The sequence below is a fragment of the Herpailurus yagouaroundi genome, unplaced genomic scaffold, assembly GCF_014898765.1.
Source record: "Herpailurus yagouaroundi ecotype Mexico unplaced genomic scaffold, PumYag 187, whole genome shotgun sequence".
NCBI lineage: Eukaryota > Metazoa > Chordata > Mammalia > Carnivora > Felidae > Herpailurus > Herpailurus yagouaroundi.
In genome coordinates this window covers 10065512-10084581 of record NW_024412418.1, presented here as the reverse complement: position 1 = coordinate 10084581, position 19070 = coordinate 10065512, and the positions used below count along the sequence as shown (strand labels likewise).

Here is a 19070-nt window from a genome sequence, read left to right as displayed (position 1 = left end):
GCTTTAAGGAAACAAATTTCTATTTACCAATTCAAAAGAGATGGATTCTTAAACTGGGTAGTTGTTTTGTTAATTTACAAGGGAGCTACTCCTCTCTGGTGCCTGACAGCCTCATGTCTCCTTCTGGCATCAGGTACCCACATAACCAAATGGACATCATGAAGTTGCTTGATAAACTCAGAATCACCAGAAATGAAACTGAGTGATGTTAAGGGGTATTTTATTCAATTTATACAAACTGTTCCTATTCCAATATAATATAACTCCCTAGTGACCAGAATACTCATGACTACCAAATTAGTCTTTTTTCCTAGGATAATTCAGAACAAAACCCAACCAGAACCTTATTGTTTGTCTCCCCATTTTCTGGGTAGTACATCATTGCTTGAGACAGATTATAACCTAGTGCCTAAGTTTCTTTAGTCTCATGTTCCCCATGGAGTTGTCCCATCCCTGTCCTGGAAAGGCAGTATGGTTGCCCTGGCTGAGATGGGAGCTTTTCTACGTCCCTTCAACATCAGGCAGACTATCTCTTAGGGTGGATTCCTTTTCAGATTGCTAATTCAATCCATAGTGTGATGATGACTCTTACTAGTTTCACTCTCAGGTACTAACTTTTCTTTGCTATATGTCTAAATTCTGGGAGTACCTTCTTCTTTTCCCTAGATACTAACAAGTCCACTGGGACTTCATTCGTGGTATGTTAGTATATTCATGCCAGCAGGCTTCTTATAATGTGGTTAGCAGAGTGAGAAAAACTCCCATTTTTTAATGCAAGTAGTGTGTTGTAATAAAAGCCAAGCATAGAGTTAAAGAATTTTTGAAAATTCTGTTTTTGGAGGAAAATTTAAAGAAGTACAAATAAATTTATTATAAACATAAGTAACCATAAACGTATGAAAATGACTGCCTTTCTGTGATACTTTATAATTTACAAAATTTATGTGCTCGCTTTGGCAGCACAGATCTATAATTGGCAGACTTACGAATTATGTATTAACCATGTGAAATAGGTATTATTATCAAGCCCATCTTATAGATGAGAAAATTGAAACTCAGAGAAGGTGAGTCCCTTGCCCAAGATCATCCTCGGGTCTTCTGATCCCATACATTTGCCTGTGGGTCTCAGAAATCGGGGGTTGGTGCATTAGAACTTATTTTTCAGTTGCTGAGGTCATTTTTAAAGAAAACTAGCATGTGCTGTTACCATTATTTTATAGAATAAAATTTTATTTATTTATTTATTTATTTATTTTTAACGTTTATTTATTTTTGGGACAGAGAGAGACAGAGCATGAACAGGGGAGGGGCAGAGAGAGAGAGGGAGACACAGAATCGGAAACAGGCTCCAGGCTCTGAGCCATCAGCCCAGAGCCTGACACGGGGCTCGAACTCACGGACCGCGAGATCGTGACCTGGCTGAAGTCAGACGCTTAACCGACTGCGCCACCCAGGCGCCCCTAGAATAAAATTTTAATGTCAAAAAGTAATAAAGACGATCTCAGAATAAAGGTCAGTCTTTTTCAAAAATGGACAGTTGGCAACCTTACAACAAAAACTTGTGTCTGGATGGACGTGTGTGTGTGTGTGTGTGTGTGTGTGTGTGTGTGTGTGTGTGTTATAACTCTATGTACGTACCCTTTTTCTGTTTCTCATTTTACTAAGGATTGGTACAAACTGTGTCACTGATTAACATTTGGGAACCACTGCTTTAATACTTCATCATCTAGTACAAAATTCCTCCTCATAAACCTTAGCTGTAGAAGGAAGAACATAGGTTTTGTAGTTGGAAATAATGCTACCATGTCCTTTCTCCACCACCAACTAGTTGATAAATCTTGGGCAAGTTACTTATCTTTCTGAGCTTCCCTTACCTCTTTAATTTAAAACTAAACAAAAAAATGCCTCAAGTGATTAGTATTTAAATGAAATAACAGGGAAACATTTATTTTAGAGCCCGGTACACAGTTGGAAGTCAGTAAACGTTCACTTCTGTACACATAGGTATGGCTCTATTGCATCTGTTAGAGGCTGCTTGTGAGCCACAGTCCTCACAAGTGCATATACACAGTATCTGCTCAGAAAACATCTGTGCAGTTAAAGGGAGCCCTGGCATTTGCACAAGAGTTGTTCCAGGAAAGATTATATGCTTTTCTGAGGTATCCTCTTGAAATTCCTAGTTTTCTCTTGCTATACTGACCCCGCTCAAAGAAGGAAGAACATCATTGGTGCAAATCAAAACTGATGACTTGGTGTCGTCTTCTCAGAAGTTAATCATTTTCTTACCTACCGAGTCTGAGTGATTTCATTTAAACCTTTTGTGCTTTGTGATTACTGGCTTTAAGTATTACACCATTGTTTATGCATTAAATCTTAAGGTAGTCTGCAGCTTTACACTATGACTTCAGAAGCAGATCAGTGCCTTTTTTTTTTTAAGTTTATTCATTTATTTTGAGAGAGATTGAGAGAGAGAGAGTATGAGCAGGGGAGGGGCAATGAGAGAGAGGGAGAGAGAATCCCAAGCCGGCTCTGTGCTGTCGGCGTAGAGGTGGACGCAGGGCTCAATCTCACGAACCCAGAGATCATGACCTGAGCCGAAATCAAGAGTCAGATGCTCAACCAGCTGAGACACCCAGGCGCCCCCAGATCACTGCCTTTTAAAGAAAATTCTAGAACTCCAAGACAGAATTGCCCAAGGTCTTATGGTGGTGGAGTCCTTATTTAAAAACAAATGTGTCTAATTCCACAGTATACTCTTCTTATTTTGTGAAACAGAGGGATGTATTTCTCTCTGGTATCATTTTCAAAGGTAGGATGTGCCCTGGGTGGCTTCAGAAACCACAGTCTAGTACTCCAGCCTGTTGGTATTAATCATGCAAGATTTTCTAGAAGAGATGTTTTGAGTCAGATTTTGAGGGAGGGACTTTTTTGTTGCTGGTCATCTCTTTGAATGTGTGATCTTTACCTCTGTGTACTGTCAATCTGTTCTGTTTTGAATGTAGAACTCACCTTTTCATCCTCTGCTCCCTAAAACTTTTCTTGAAATGAATCTCCCTTCCAAAATTGTTAATACTGTTTCTCACCCAATACAGTCACTTTCTTTTACTCCTCTTCTGATATCCCACTCCCTCTCAATGATTCATTGTGGGGCTTCAGCTTCTGCTCCAGTCAAAGGGAGCTCAGTTTCCCCTTGGCAGCCCATTCCATTTTCTGGTTGTTCGAAAGTCTTTCCTAATATTGAGCTAAAATGTGGCTTCTCATCTCTGGTCCTGAAGCTCACAAAGTCAGTCTTGTGTCTCATCAATATCACATTTAAAGATGATACTTTTCCTACCTACCCTGCCCCTCCATGTTTTTGTTTCCTTCAGCTAAATGTCCTCATTTCCTTGAACAGCTCCTGTTAGGGCTTTTAGTACCTTACCACTCTCAAAGTAATCTCTCCAAAATTAGAAAAAAAAATGTTTCTAGCAAAATATTTTTCAAGCTTGATTTTTTTGTGTGCAGTATATCAGTTACTGTTCCTTTGATGGGATCACCTTTGGTTTCTTTAGTCTTTCATTTAATGTGATTTTAGGTACTCTCACCAAGTCGCTTTTGTGTGAATGTGCTGTGCTTTGAAAATGTCTTAAACTGAGGTGCTCACATTTAACCCTGAATCTCCAGGTGTATCTGGAACATCGCAAGATTATGCTGGACTTCTTTTTCTTCTCCTTCCACCTCCTTTTCCTCTTTCTCCTCTTCCTCTTCTTCCTCCCCCTCCTCTTTGCCTCCCTCTCCCTCCCCCCCCCCCACTTCTCGTTCTTTTTCTTTTTATCAGATTTTTTTTTCCTTTTAAATTCAGGACTACATATGCTTCTCTCCATCTCTCAACACTTCTGCTAGTCCCTGTGATTCTTAACAGATTACCTGACATGGCTCAAACTCAACTCTAAATTTTCCTAATATTCTGAGATAGGATTTCTCAAGTGAGAAAACATGAACTCATCTGAGCCTCACTGTGGGTGCTTGCAGTCTCTTCACTTCACAATATTTATTCTCCTTTTTCCAATATGAAAATGGTACACGTTAAAGAAGGTAAAGAAAATAATAGAGATATTGATCTCAGTTTCTCTGTTTTCAGTTTATAACATACCATCTGTCCCATAAGCAGAAATCCTAATATTTACTTTTTATTCTTACTTTCAAGTATAATTTAAAACGTTCTGAGATCCCACTATAGTCCAGACCTCTCTCCAGACCTGCATTCTGTATTTCCAGCTGCTTATTAGACAATGCCTGGAGCTATGCTCCTCCATCCATTCTAACCTAGACCATAAGCTACATGAGATGTTATATTCTGAGCTCTCAGCACATTTTTGGACACAAGCAACAAATGCTTAAATGAATTTATTAGTAAGTGTCTGAAATCCCAACATGTTGTATCCTGTTGCCCTTTCCTAATTCCATAGTCTTTGTAAACAGCATTGTTTACATTTTCACAGATTCTAAAACTTCATATAGTAGGAGCGCCTGGGTGGCTCAGTCGGTTGAGAGTCAGACTATTGGTTTTTGGCTCAGGTCATGATCTTGCAGATTCGTGAGATAGAGCCTTGTGTCAGGCTTTGCACCAACAACATGGAACCTGCTTGGGATTCTCTCTCTCCCTTTCTCTCGCACCCCCCCCCCCCCCCCCGCCCCGCTTATGCTCTCTCTCTCTCAAAATAAATAAGTAATAATTTTTTTTAGAAACTTCACATAGTAGAAAAATATCATTATTTCACATTAGGCTTTGAAATCCTGAAATCATCTTTGAACTTATGCTATTCTTTGTTATGATATCCATTTAACCACCAAATTCCATTTTTCTCCACTGAAATATCAAGTACCTCTTTCCCCTCCCTTTTTAACTTTTCCCTTTTACAGGGGTACCTAGGTGGCTTAGTCTGTTAAGTGTGTGACTTAGGCTCAGGTTATGATCTCACGGTTTATGACTTCAAGTCCTGAATCGGGCTCTGTGCTGACAGGTCAGAGCCTGGAGCCTGCTTCAGGTTCTGTCTGTCTGTCTGTCTCTCTCTCTCTCTCAAAAAGTAAACATTGAAAAAAATTGTTTTAATTCCCCTTTTAAAAACCTCACCCTAAGCCAGTTTCCCTTTAAATAACTTTATATGTAGATTGTTGAAATGCCTTTCTAATTGGTCTCTTTGTCCTCTGTCTTCCTTCTCCACCCCCAGTTATGCCAAGTGATTTACCACTCTAACCTTCACAAACACTATGGCTCTCGTCTTGTTATTCTTCTGCTAGACAAAAAAGAGGCTCCCTTTACGCTTAGACTTGCTCCCGACTTTCCCAGATATCCTCATTATTCACCTACCTTCCCTAAGTATCTTGTTTGCTGAGATCATCTGTATACATTCTTTGTTCTAATTCTTGTGAAAGTAGTAATGCCTTCACATACGTTCTTCCTTACACCTGCAGTATCTGTACATATGGGTGTGAGAGTATATATATTCATATGCTCCTCCCTCTGGGGAGTGCCCTCCCCAGGCCTCTCTCTGTCTAAATCCCGCCTCACTGGCCTGCCTTCCTCTAAGAAGCATGTTGTGACCACATTCAATTATGCTTTTCCTCTGGAAAAAAAATATTTAAATGTAATTGTTCTCTGATTGTTTAATGTATGTAGTTTTGTGTCTCCAAATTGATTATACAGTTGATCCTTGAACAACACAGCTTTGAACTGCATACATCCACTTACACACAGATTTTCTTTTCAATAAATACAATATAGTACTGTAAATGTATTTTTCCCTTATTATGTTCTTAATAACATTTTTAGCTTACTTTATTATAAGAATATAGTATATGACACCTATAACATACAAAATACATGTTAATCAACTGTTTATGTTATCAGTAAGGCTTCCTTCCGGTCAGCAGTAGACTATTTGTAGTTAAGTTTTTGGAGAGTCAAAAGTTATATGTGGATTTTCGACTGTGCAGGGGTCAGCACTCCTAATCCCCATGTTGTTCAACTGTATTTAATACCTCAGAGTCAGATTCTCTATCTCATAGCATGGAAATAGGCACATAGTAGGCTCTAAATAAATAAAGATTGATTTATTGTTTAAAACTCATAGCACATTTTGATCTCCCCATTCCTCACCTTTATTTAGCACTGTTCTTTAGGAATTGCTACTACCCCAACCCCTGCAGCCTTTGAAAAGGATTAATGGCTGCCAGCAGGGAAAGCCTGCAGCAAGTTCCATAGTCTCTCTTGACTGGAATACTGATCTCCATCAATGAAAGGCCCTTTCTCTAAGAACTTTTTAATAATGATAGACATTACCATATGGTATGGGCGTAGGGGAGCATTAGCCTTTGGACCTGGGCTTGCAGAGCTCTTTGCAACTGAACAACTTCATTTATTTAGAATGCTTTCTAAATAGCAGTAGTGGAAATAATGGAAATGGAAATAAGGCTTCCAAACACAGCATCCCTATGCAGCTCTAACTGTACACTGGGGAATTAGGTACCTGCAGTCTACCTTTGGCCAGAAGCCACTTTTCTTTAAGCCCATACTCTTGGCTTCAGCCAAATCTATCAAAAACCCTTTCCTGTCTCAGGACCAGGTACAAGGAATCCCATGATAGCCATAGGAGAAGGAAGGAGAGGAAGCTAAAATAACATGAGGAATACTTAGAATTCTGTTGCTACAAGTCAGACGGCAGGCCATTCTTCTAATTAAGTTGCTTTTTAGGGTCCCTACAATAACCCTGTCCAACTGCTTTTCTGAGTTAGCTACTGAGAAATTTGTAAATCATATAGTATGCCAGACTCTGTTAGAGACATGGCGCCTGCTTTTAACCCATGACAAGGTAAACCTTAGACTTTAAAACGTCTTTAATTGCCAGCAGGACAAGACAAAAGTAGGAGCAGCAGATCCTCAAGAACCTCACAAACCAAATTATTCCTGAATTCCATTCGTTCATCCTACAACCGCACCTATTAAGTGTCAGGTACAATGTTGGACATTCAGGATATAGTAGCAAACAAGATAGAAACTGAAAAGTAGAACTCTTTGTCAACCCTACATTTATACTACTTGCTACATAATTTAGACAAGTTACCAACCATTTTTATCTGAATATCCCAAAGAAAATGCTTTTACAAACCCCTATTTTACTTCATGCTTTTTTCAGAACTTCATTAATAATAATGATAATAATAAGCAATAAAAACCAGCAGATTGGTTCAAAAAACCTAAAAGACACTTCCCTGAAAGGAGAGCAGTGTATTTCCAAGTCACTTGTTAAATGGAGAAGCGGTAAACTTTTTCAAGAAAGAATAACAGATTTCTAGTGGGATTCCCAGCCTGACAACAGACCTTCCTACTTTCCGGAATAGAAAGTGGGATGGAAGATAGAGATGCCACCAGAGTCAAGGTTGACACTGCAGACCTCATGTGAGTAGGGCTCAAAGCTTTACATTGCTTTTAGCCTTGTGGTCAGACATCTTTCTCACCCCACGCCTCCTCAGAGACTAATACTATACATTTCTCATGTGGGTTACTCACTATGGGTATAGGTCTGGTCAATATGGATATGAGATTCCTGACCTTGGCCTTATTAATACCATGTTCTAAATCACTGAACAAGCCAGAATTACCACCTAAGGTTATTGGGGTAACTTAACCAGAATAACATAGACTGGCATTTTGTAAGCAATCAACCCCAAGCTCTCAGGTCGTCCGGTGACCTTACAAAAGGAGGCATTCCGTTTTATTTGTTTTTGTACCCTATCTATTTCCAGAAAGGAATGGAAATGGCTTTCATGGAGCACACAATATAAGAGTCAGCCATTAATTCAAAATAACAAAAGTTAAATACTAAGGTTTACTTATTTTATTACAAAAGGAAAGCATTATGTTAAGAAACTCAGATGAATTTTTGCCCTGAGCTTTCTAGTTATCTAGGTACAGAGGGGAACCTATAGGGCTGTGTAACCTTTAATGTAGAACAGTGGACACACTGACTTCTCAGGAGAGAGAAGTTTTCTAGGCCATTGCACTGGGGAGCATCCATGGAAGTCTTTACGTAAGAAACTTGAGCAACATAACAAATAATGTCTTGATAACCATTTTACAAAAAAAAAAAAAATTACACTAGTTTATTATTATTTCTTATACATAGCCATTAGTGAAAATGGGACTCTGAAATGTGGAATTAGGATAATTCCCCATTAAATCATCATTCAGTTAAGGCAATTAGACTGTATGGCCTGGATATACATCTATGATATTTCATATGCTATTTGAATAAAGCTTCAATAATCCCACCTATTCAATAAATAACATCGTAACAAACTTCATCTTTGCCATCTGTGTCTTATATCTAAAGCAAGTTGGTCTTTTTTTTTTTAAATACGTATATAAAATAGCCATCCTCATGCTCACTAGTGACATATTCTATGCCTCTCTGCCATCTTGCTGCTGCTGTTGTTTTCATCCAGCCTTTTGACAAAGCTACACAACAAAGATGGTGTTTTGTTATGAATTTTGAAGATGATGAATGGTATTTTTATTATGAGGGTGGGCTATAGAAGTTCCTCTAGGCAGGACCAAAACTTCTCAAAAAGCGAGGTTGGAGTCATTCAAGTACTTTAGTGAGTACTATCTAATTTTTAATACCATGTGGGCACTTGAATTTCAGGTACAGTGGTTGAGGAGAGCAATGGTTCTGATGAGATGGAGAATTCAGATGAAACAAAAATGTCTGAAGAGATACTGGCTCTGGTGGACGAATTTCAACAGGCATGGCCTCTGGAAGGCTTTGGGGGAGCACTGGAGATGAAAGGGCGGCGTCTAGACTTGCAGGGGATACGCGTACTGAAGAAGGGTCCCCAGGATGGAGTGGCCAGAAGCTCTTGCTATGGAGACTGTAGAAGTGAAGATGATGAAGCAACAGAATGGGTGAGGTTTGCCAACTCCAGTCAGACCAAACTGTACCCCAGGTCTTGGTAGGGGTTTGCAAAGTGTGATGAAGCTCTTGGGGTGTGGCACTGCTTTATTCCACTCTCCAGTCAGCCTTCACACTGGCATCATGCTGCAAGAAGCATTTCACAGTACCTCTGTATTGCCAACTCTTTCAGGAGGCAGAGGGAGTGCAAGGGCGTTGAGCTGCACTCAAAGCCTGCAGACTTGGAACTGCCCAGTTCAGGCATCTTAGTTTTCAGTTTCCTTTATATGCCCTTCAGGGCTAAGTTATTTTGTTTATTTTACTAAACATTTTTCATTTATACCTTTAAGAATTAAACAGAAGGAGAGAATCCTCTCTAGCACAGGACTGGTTACTCTTAAAGCCACCAGTATTTGATAATTGGTCTAATGTGTCCCCAACATGTTTCCATTTTCCAGATCACATTCCAGGTCAAACGTGTAAAGAAACCCAAAGGAGAGCAGAAGAAAACCCCTGGCAAAAAGGTAGAACCAAATCAAGCAGAAAATGTGCATTGTTACCAATCAAACCTGGAGATCACTGGCCCAAAGGTAGCATCTCCTGGGCCACAAGGTAAATTTGAATGTACAGTATGCCAGTTTCTTTTTTCAGATTTCACTGTGTCAGTTCTCACTGAGAATGCGTTTGTGACTTGAAGGAGATCAGATGAGAAGGTAATGGGGCTAAGTGAACAAGAAACCAGACGTTGGTATAAAAAGTTTGTTTTGACATTTACTTGATTTTTTTACCCATTGGCTATTGGGCTTATATTCTTTTTGTTTTTTATTTTTTTAATGTTTGTTTATTATTTTTGAGAGAGAGAGAGAGACAGAGACAGAGCATAAGTGGGGCAAGGGCAGAGAGAGAGGGAGATACAGAATCTGAAGCAGGCTCCAGGCTCTGAGCTGTCAGCACAGAGCCCCATGCAGGGCTTGAACTCACTGACTGCAAGATCATGACCTGACCCAAAGTCAGACGCTTAACTGACTGAGCCACCCAGGCGTCCCTGTTGGGCTTATATTCTTATCATCTTGAGCTTAAGTATCCTATTGATTCTTGATAGTCTAGTTTAATATGGGGATAATGATCACATCTATCTTACAGGGTAGTTGTGAGGACTATAGGAGTTATATGTGTAAAGTGCTATAAATGAACTGGCCACATAAGGCTCGATGAATATTTATTTAAACATTTAATCTTTTTGTGTGTCTGATATCTCTTTTAAGTATTGGATAAATGCTTTGGAGCCACTCCCAGGAAAAATGCATATACATCAAAATTTGTCATATACTTTTAGGGTTCATAATTGTCCTGAAGTGCATCTCTGAACCCCAGGTTCAGGCCCATTGCCATGGGTCCACTTGACTTTCTTTTCCAGCAATGAAATAGTGGTGATCAAATGTCCTTTTAAAAAAAATTTTTTTAAGGACATTGTCACTGTCTTAGACATCAAAATCCAAGGTAACTTCATGAAAACATGTCTTATTTAATTTGGTGTACTTACCAACTGAAAGCAGAGGGCACATAATAAAATATAAAGAATGAGATCATGTTGGCTATGTTCCAGAGTGAACTGTTACTTGTGAAAAATACTAAGGGCCCAAAAAGGACATCTTGTCATGACTGGAGTTGAAAACATGCAGTAGCTTTACTGTTTAAGGATGACAGTATGTGTGAACAGGTTACAGAAAGAAAGCAACACTTCCTCTACTAGGTCTGTCTTCTGTAACAAGAAAAGGGTGTTCAAAATGTAAAACATCATTATGGAAATGAAAATTCCAATCAGTTATATAGTAAATGTAATGAAATCATAAAAGTAGAAAATTTAGGGAATAAAAAAGGAGGGGACACCTGGGTGGCTCACTTGGTTAAGCATCCGACTTCAGCTCAGATCATGATCTCATAGTTTCACGAGTTCAAGTCCCACGTTGGACTCTGTGCTGACAGCTCAGAGCCTGGAGCCTGCGTCGGATTATGTGTCTAACTCTCTCTCTGTCCCTTCCTCACTCTCTCTCTCTCTCTCACTCACAAAAATACATTTAAAAAAACTTTTTACAAAAAATAGTAGAAAATTTAGATGAATATATACTTTCAGGTGTAACAGGACTTTCTAAGGCACAGAGAAAAAGAAAAAATAATTCTGGCACCAGAAAACACCATAAAATACAAGGGCAAAGGACTGAAACAAATTATTTTTGCAGAATATTTGTGTATCTTTTACATAATATGTGATAAGCAAAGGATATCAATATCATTTAAAGGGCAATTACAAATCAGTATGAAAAATACAGCATTTCTATAAGATGTGCAAATATATAGATTGTTCACCAAATATACACACATAAGTTGGCGAGTGAACATGTTGGAAAATGTTCATCCTCACTAGCAATCAAAGATGTGCAAACAAACAGCAACATTCCATCTTTGTTTATCAAACTGTCTTTAAATGTGCAATACACAGACTTAATGAAATGAATTTGGGGATCATTTGACCATAGGTATCAGAAAATTTAAAAATATACCAACAATTTTACTTCCAGTAATGTATCCCAGGTAAATCATCTTACAGGTGCCAAAGACAGAAGTACAAAGATTGACCTGAGTTGCTTATCGTAATAAAAAATTGTAAACAACCTAAATGTTAATTGCCTAAATAAATTACAGCATGCCGATGCTATGTACTGTGCAGCCAGGATGTTTGTAATTTAGTAAGTGAACAAAAGCAGTTTATTAAATAGCATAGAGAATACTTTAATTTTTGTAAAATAGTAAATATACTATACTTTGACTACACTTGTTCACATTTCTGTATCTCTGCAATTGAGATGTATCTTACAATTGATATTTTAAATAATTGGCAGTGTTTCTCCCTTTTTTTTTTAATGTTTATTTTTGAGAGAGAGAGAGACCGTGTGCGAGTGGGGGAGGAGCAGAGAGAGAGAGGGAGGCACAGAATCCAAAACAGGCTCCAGGCTGCAAGCTGTCAGCACAGAACCCAATGTGGGGCTTGGACTCATGAACTGCGAGATCATGACCTGAGCCGACATCGGACGTTTAACTGACTGATCCACCCAGGCTCCCCGTGTTTCTGTTTCTTAAACCATATAAAATAATGTACACATTACAGTTTATGACCTCATGGGTTTGATGAAAGAAGCTAAAATAAACAAGTACATAGAAATAAGTATAAGAGAGAATAAATACACCAAAATGTTGTGAGTGATCATCTCTGGGTGCTGATAGGGATATGGGTGATTTTTTATTTTCTTCTACATGCTTTTCCATTTTCTAAATATTTTATAATAAGCCTATGTTACTTGTACAAACAAAAAACTAAAAATTTCCTGTAAAAATGAAACTTTAAAGTTCAGTATGGTTGAGATGCTGGGAAAACACTTAAGCAGTTTTAAATGGATTCAAGTGTGTAGGCCCAGGTAGTACATTGAATGTACTTCAAATGACATCATGGAACTACTTTGTGTCACTAACGTGAAAAGTTCTAAAGCTTGGCAGAGATGCCAGACATCTAGAGAGGTTCATTATCCCAGTTTCCAAATAAATACGGATTCTCCTCACTACCAAGAGATAAGCTTCACGATAAATCCTGACAGAGTTCTAAAGCAAATTATAAAACAGTTTGTGAGCCCATGGGGAAAAGTGGAGATCAATAAGGACCACTGTAGATTTACTAAGAACTAGTAAAACTAATAATGCGTAACTAATTTCATTTCCTTTTTTTGGCGAGGGCTACTAGACTGAAAGACCAGGGAGGTGCTATAAACACAGTGTAACTAGATTTCAGCAGCACATTTAACAGAGCCTCTTAGGATATTTCTGTGAACCAGATGGAGAGATGTGGGCTCAGAGGCTCCTCATTGCCTACAGAATAAAGTCCAAACTTCTCAGTGTGGTGTACAGGACCCTGTATAAGCCAGCCTCTCTCTACCCTTCATGCTGTTATTTTTCTAAACTAACCATGCTCTTATTTTACCACTTGCCTTTGCACGTGCTGTTCCCTCTGCCTGGAATGCCCTTCTGCCACCTCAGCAATACTAAAATATCACTCATCCATAAACTTCAGACTCACACGCCATCCGTTCCTTGGTACTTGTGCACAATTAGTTGCTCTCACCCATTGTACCCTAAGGATTTGTTTCTGTTTACCTACCTTGCTAGACTGTGAACTCAAGGACAGGCACCTTCTGTACTATTCCCCTCTGTACCCCTGGTGTCTCAACATGGTTCCCAGTCCCTTGTGATAGATGCTCAATAATATTTTTCAAGTGAATTTCTTAACCATAAAAGAAAAATAGGCTTTATTGTGAAATTAATGGTTTAATTATTTCAGTTATTCATTTAAACAGGGTTCATTTGAAATTCTTCCAAACTATTATTTTCTGTTTTATTTAAATCTAAAGCCCTGCCTACACCTCAAACAGTATTCCGTTGTTGGTAAATTCCTACATTATAAAAAAAGTTATATAGAACCAAAGTTCTCCTTCCTGTCCATTCATTCGATTGTAATTCCTCCAGAAGACCCCTTCCCCAACAAGACTTAGTTCTCTTCTTTTCTTGGCCGGTCAGTCTAAGTACAGATTCTGCACACACAAAGTACCTGTGAAGGGTATCCATTAACAGAGCTTTGAAAGCTCAGTATAGGGGCGCCTGGGTGGCTCAGTCAGTTAAGCGTCCGACTTTAGCTCAGGTCTTGATTTCATGGTTTGTGGGTTCAAGCCCCACATCAGGCTCTGCGCTCCAGCTCAGAGCCTGGAGCCTGCTTCAGATTCTGTGTCTCCCTCTCTCCTCCCCTGCTCGCAAGCTCCCTGTCTCTGTTTCTCTCTCTCTCAAAAATAAATAAACAAAAATAAAATCTTAAAAGCTCAGTATAGCTTTAAATGGCATGGTGATATCTCAGTGTGGTTTTGATTTGTATTTCCCTGATGAGGAGTGATGTTGAGCATCTTTTCATGTGTCTGTTGGCCATCTGGATGTCTTCTTTAGAAAAGTGTCTATTCATGTCTTCTGCCCATTTCTTCACTGGATTATTTGTTTTTTGGATGTGGAGTTTGGTGAGTTCTTTGTAGATTTTGGATACTAGCCCTTTGTCCGATATGTCATTTGCAAATATCTCTTCCTATTCCATTGGTTGCCTTTTAGTTTTGTTGATTGTTTCCTTTGTAGTGCAGAAGGTTTTTATCTTGATGAGGTCCCAATAGTTCATTTTGCTTTTAATTCCCTTGCCTTTAGAGATGTGTCAAGTAAGAAATTGCTGCTGGCTGAGGTCAGAGTGGTTTTTCCTCCTCTAGGATTTTGATGGTTTCCTGTCTCACATTCAGGCCCTTCATCCATCTTGAGTTTATTTTTGTGAATGGTGTAACAAAGTGGTCTAGTTTCATTCTTCTGCATGTTGCTGTCCAGTTCTCCCAGCACCATTTGTTAAAGAGACTGTCTTTTTTCCATTGGATACTGTTTCCTGCTTTGTCAAAGATTAGTTACCCTTACATTTGTGGGTCCAGTTCTGGGGTCTCTATTCCATTCCATTGGTCTATGTGTCTGTTTTTGTGCCAAGACCATACTGTCTTGATGATTACAGCTTTGTAGTAGAGGCTAAAGTTTGGGATTGTGATGCCTCCTGCTTTGGTCTTCTTCTTCAATATTACTTTGGCTATTCAGGGTCTTTTTGGTTCCATACAAATTTTAGGATTGTTTGTTCTAGCTTTGAGAAGAATGCCGGTATCACACCAGTCAGAGTGGCAAAAACGAACAAATCAGGAAACTATAGATGCTGGTGAGGATGTGGAGAAACGGGAACCCTCTTGCACTGTTGGTGGTAATGCAAACTGGTGCAGCCCCTCTGGAAAACAGTGTGGAGGTTCCTCAAAAAATTAAAAATAGAACTACCCTATGACCCAGCAATAGCACTGCTAGGAATTTACCCAAGGGATACAGGAGTGCTGATGCATAGGGGCACGTGAACCCCAGTGTTTATAGGAGCACTTTCAACAATAGCCAAATTATGGAAAGAGCCTAAATGTCCATCACTTGATGAATGGATAAAGAAGATGTGGCTTATATATACAATGGAATACTACTTGGCAGTGAGAAAGAGTGAAATCATGCCATTTGCAGAAATGTGGATGGGACTGGAGGGTATTATGCTAAGTGAAATAAGTCACTTTCTCACATCTGGAGAAAGTTAACAGAAGACCATGAGGAGAAAAAAAAATTATAGAGAGGGAGGGAGGCAAACCATAAGAGACTCTTAAATACTGAGAACAAACTGCGGGTTGATGGGGGGTGGGGGAGAGAGGAAAGTGGGTGATGGACATTGAGGAGGGCACCTGTTGGGATGAGCACTGGGTGTTGTATAGAAACCAATTTGACAATAAATTATATTTCATAAAGAAATAAATAATATAAATAAATAAATAGCATGGTGATTGGGAGCATACATGTTAGACTCAAGCAGACCTGGATCTGGATCCTAGCTCTGCCATCTACTAGCCTGGTCACCTTGGGCAAGTCACTTGATCTCTCTGTGCCTCCATTTTCTCATCTGAGAAATGAGGACTGAAACCTGCCTTAGCAGATTGTGGATGTAGAGCACTTAGCACAGGGCCTGAACACATAGTAAGTGCTCTGGAAATAAATGATAACTTCTCATCATCGCATTATTCTCCATCTGCTGCTGTTCTTTACAACTGTGGTTCTCTACCAAGAGTGATTTTGTCTTCCCAAGGGTCATTTGCCAGTCCCCGGAGACATTTTCATCGTCACATGTTGGGGAGGGTGCTACTGGGCTTTATAGAGTAGAAGCCAGGGGTGGTGCTAAACATCCTCCAGTGCACAGGACAGCCCCCAGCAGAGCTCTTTCCAGCCTACAGTGTCAGTAGTGCCAGATCGAGAAACCTGGCTTTAGCGATAAATACTTCTCCTAAGTTGTAGTTGCCTTTATAAAATAAAAATGTAGAGGAGTAAAACTGAAATTTGGTGAAATGTATTCTTAGCTCTTATCTCATGTTGATCAGTCTTAAATCCAGTGAAGCACTCGTTTATTTTTACTTCGTCACCTGTCTTTGAGAACAAGACTTAACTCACTTGATCTTTATAGTCCCTTTGCCGTGCGTGACAAGATTTTCATTCTCTAAAAGAATGACTGGCACCTCCAATGACACCAGCCGGGGTGAAGTAATCACCGGGCAGAAGACACTGTGGGTTCTGTTTGGTTCTAGTTGTGTCAAGTGATGCCATGCTTTCCTTCTAGGGAAAAAACGTGACTACCAGAGTCTGGGATGGCCCAGCCCGGACGAGTGCCTCAAACTCCGCTGGGTAGAGCTGACTGCCATCGTGAGCACCTGGCTCGCGGTTTCTTCAAAAAACATTGAGTGAGTATCTTAAACTGTTTCATCCTTCAAGGCGTTTGTGTACCAGTGAACCCACTGAGCCTCTGTTTACTACAGGGGTGCCCTTCTTTGTCAGCAACTATTTGAAGAGTAGTCCTTTTTAGGGTTGGTGGTTCTGAGGAGCACTGTTGCTGACCACAGGCCACAGATGGACTCAGCCCATTTTGCTGAGACAGTGAACATGCCCTCTCTTCTTAGTGCCTTCATCCGTACTTTGTAAGCCCCCCAGAAGTTTTTATGACTTACTTAGGTTGAGTTGAAGACTGGATCCCTCTTTATAGAAAACCCTGTGTTCTCTCACTGACATAATGCACTTAAAGAGGGAGCCAGAGCACATCCAGATTTACAAACACCTACCAAGACACAAGCTGAACAAGGTTGCCTCTCTGATAACTGCTTTTGCCTCCTTGAATGCTCATTCTCTTTTGCTGGCCCTTTTCCTACCGTTTAAGTGTTGGAGTTCCCCAACATTTGCCTCTAAGCCTTCTTTTCTTAGAATCTCTCCTGGTCAGACTGACGTACTCACAGAACTTCTGTCACCACCAATATATTGACCGCTCTTGAATTGGAATATCCAGACCCCATTTTTCTTCACATTCCTCAATCCATAGGAATTTACCCAGTTGTCTACCTGTCCCCTCTGCCTAGATACCTCTGAGACACCACAAGCTTAAGAAAACCAAACTCATAATTTTCTTGTCCACTCTCCTTGCAAAAAACCATTGTTCTGTGTGTTTTCTGTTTCTTATTCTTAGTAAATAGCTCCAGCAGTGCTTAAGCCGGAAACCTGGGAGTCATCCTTAACAATTCCTCTCCCTTCACCCTCGGATCCAGTCTGTTACCCATTCTTACCACTTTCACCTTCTGATTATTTTTCAAAGCCATCAGCTTTTCTCTATCTCCATTGCTGCCCCTTTAAACGAGATCACTGTCATCTCCACTGGGATTCACTCAGTAGCCTACTAGCTGGTCTTTGGGCTTTATTCACTCTTGACTCTGTTCAGCCCCTTCTCTCTACGGTAATCTGTACAGAATCCTTCCTCAAAGACAAGTCAAATAATTCTTAAAATGCTCTAGTAACTTCTTATTGCTCTTTACCATTCTTTGCAAAGCCCTTGGTGATCTGCTGCTACATGTCTTTCCATCCTCAACTCCACCCTCCCTCTTGTCAGGCCCTTCACACATGGTGTCCCTTTGCATGTGGTGATGTTCTCACCACCTTCTTCCTGCATGATTCGTTCACACTCATCCTCCTGGTCTTGACTTAAATCTTCCTCAGGGAATCTTGCACTAACCAGCTCCTTCCTCCATCAGCAGAGAAGAAATATATAACCCCCTGTTGCATACTGACATTGTACCATGTTTTCATCTTCTGTAACATCTGTAATAATTCAGTCACGCGTGAGACCACGAACACCCTAACAACAGGGATTGGGTATGTCTTGTCAATTATTATAGCTCTGATGTGTGACATGTAGTAGACCCTGAATAAATAATGAATGAGTGTTTGCCTAATATGTATTAAACCTTTTAAATAGCTAGAAATAAAATTTGGGAATGCCAACTTGCCGTATCAGCATATACATGATAATGTATAACATTTAGCCTGTTAGGAAAATGACCACTTTGGGACTACAAAGGGAGTTACATCTTGTGCATTTATACATTGAACAGTTATATCTGTGTAAAATATACCATCTGAACTTTAGGTAACTTTTTCTGTGGGATATGCTTCTGTGCATAAAGAGAAAATAAAAGGAACCACTTGCGGGCAATTGTCGCTGTCTATATCCTGAAAAAAGAAATCCCAGAATAAAACCTGTCTGGTTTAAAACTTCCCCAGGAGAAAAAGTGGCCAATGGCGGTGACCAAACCAGACACTATGGTCCATAGAAAGGACACAGCTTGAGTAGATCGGGAAATCAACGGAGTTTAGGACTCAGATTCCAACACTGCTCCTATTGCCGAGCACTGGAGTCCTTGCACCTGTAAAATGAGAGATCAGACTTCTGAGGTCTCTTCAGTCTGAGATTCTGTGGTTCCAGAAAGTCCGGGTAACACATTGAAGTTACAATCAGCTGATTAATACTCTTGCTCCCCACCCACTCAGATTTTCCCTGGATAACGTGGTAATCTCCCTTTTTCAGCATCACAGAACACATAGACTTTGCCACTCCAATACAGCAGCCAGCAATGGAGCCTCTTTGCAATGGCAATCTTCCTACGAGCATGCACACCCTGGACCACTTGCAGGGGGTCTCCAACCGGGCCAGCCTGCACTACACGGGTGAGAGCCAGTTAACAGAGGTGAGTGCTCAGCTCTCTTCAGCCCATCTGTAGTTTTTGGCCCCACAATTATGATAGCAGAAAACTCAGTGGCCAGGCCATATTTTTTTGCCTTTTTTTAGCCGGCTGTCATCTGGGTGGCTTTAGGCCACGCCTGATTTCTTTCAGGCCCTGGAATTGAGCTAATACCTTTTTTTTAATGACCAGGAGACGTTAATTCTGATTTATTCTTCGAGGTAGGAAATATTCTGCTTGCCACCAGAGAGAGGCTTTTGTAAGAAATGTTAAGGTCAGGGGCGCCTGGGTGGCGCAGTCGGTTAAGCATCCGACTTCAGCCAGGTCACGATCTCGCGGTCCGTGAGTTCGAGCCCCGCGTCGGGCTCTGGGCTGATGGCTCAAAGCCTGGAGCCTG

General features: G+C 40.2%; 1 protein-coding gene across 2 annotated transcripts in view; it reads left to right on the top strand.

Annotated features, from left to right (window-relative positions):
* The window catches only part of TTC17 (tetratricopeptide repeat domain 17), a 127077-nt gene that overhangs the window by 77285 nt on the left and 30722 nt on the right, over positions 1-19070 (top strand). For both annotated transcript variants that reach the window (XM_040495399.1, XM_040495398.1), the window contains 4 exons: positions 8685-8944; positions 9389-9542; positions 16234-16354; positions 18520-18679. In XM_040495399.1, coding sequence (XP_040351333.1) covers positions 8685-8944; positions 9389-9542; positions 16234-16354; positions 18520-18679 — 695 coding nt within the window. The remainder of the gene's footprint in view (positions 1-8684; positions 8945-9388; positions 9543-16233; positions 16355-18519; positions 18680-19070) is intronic.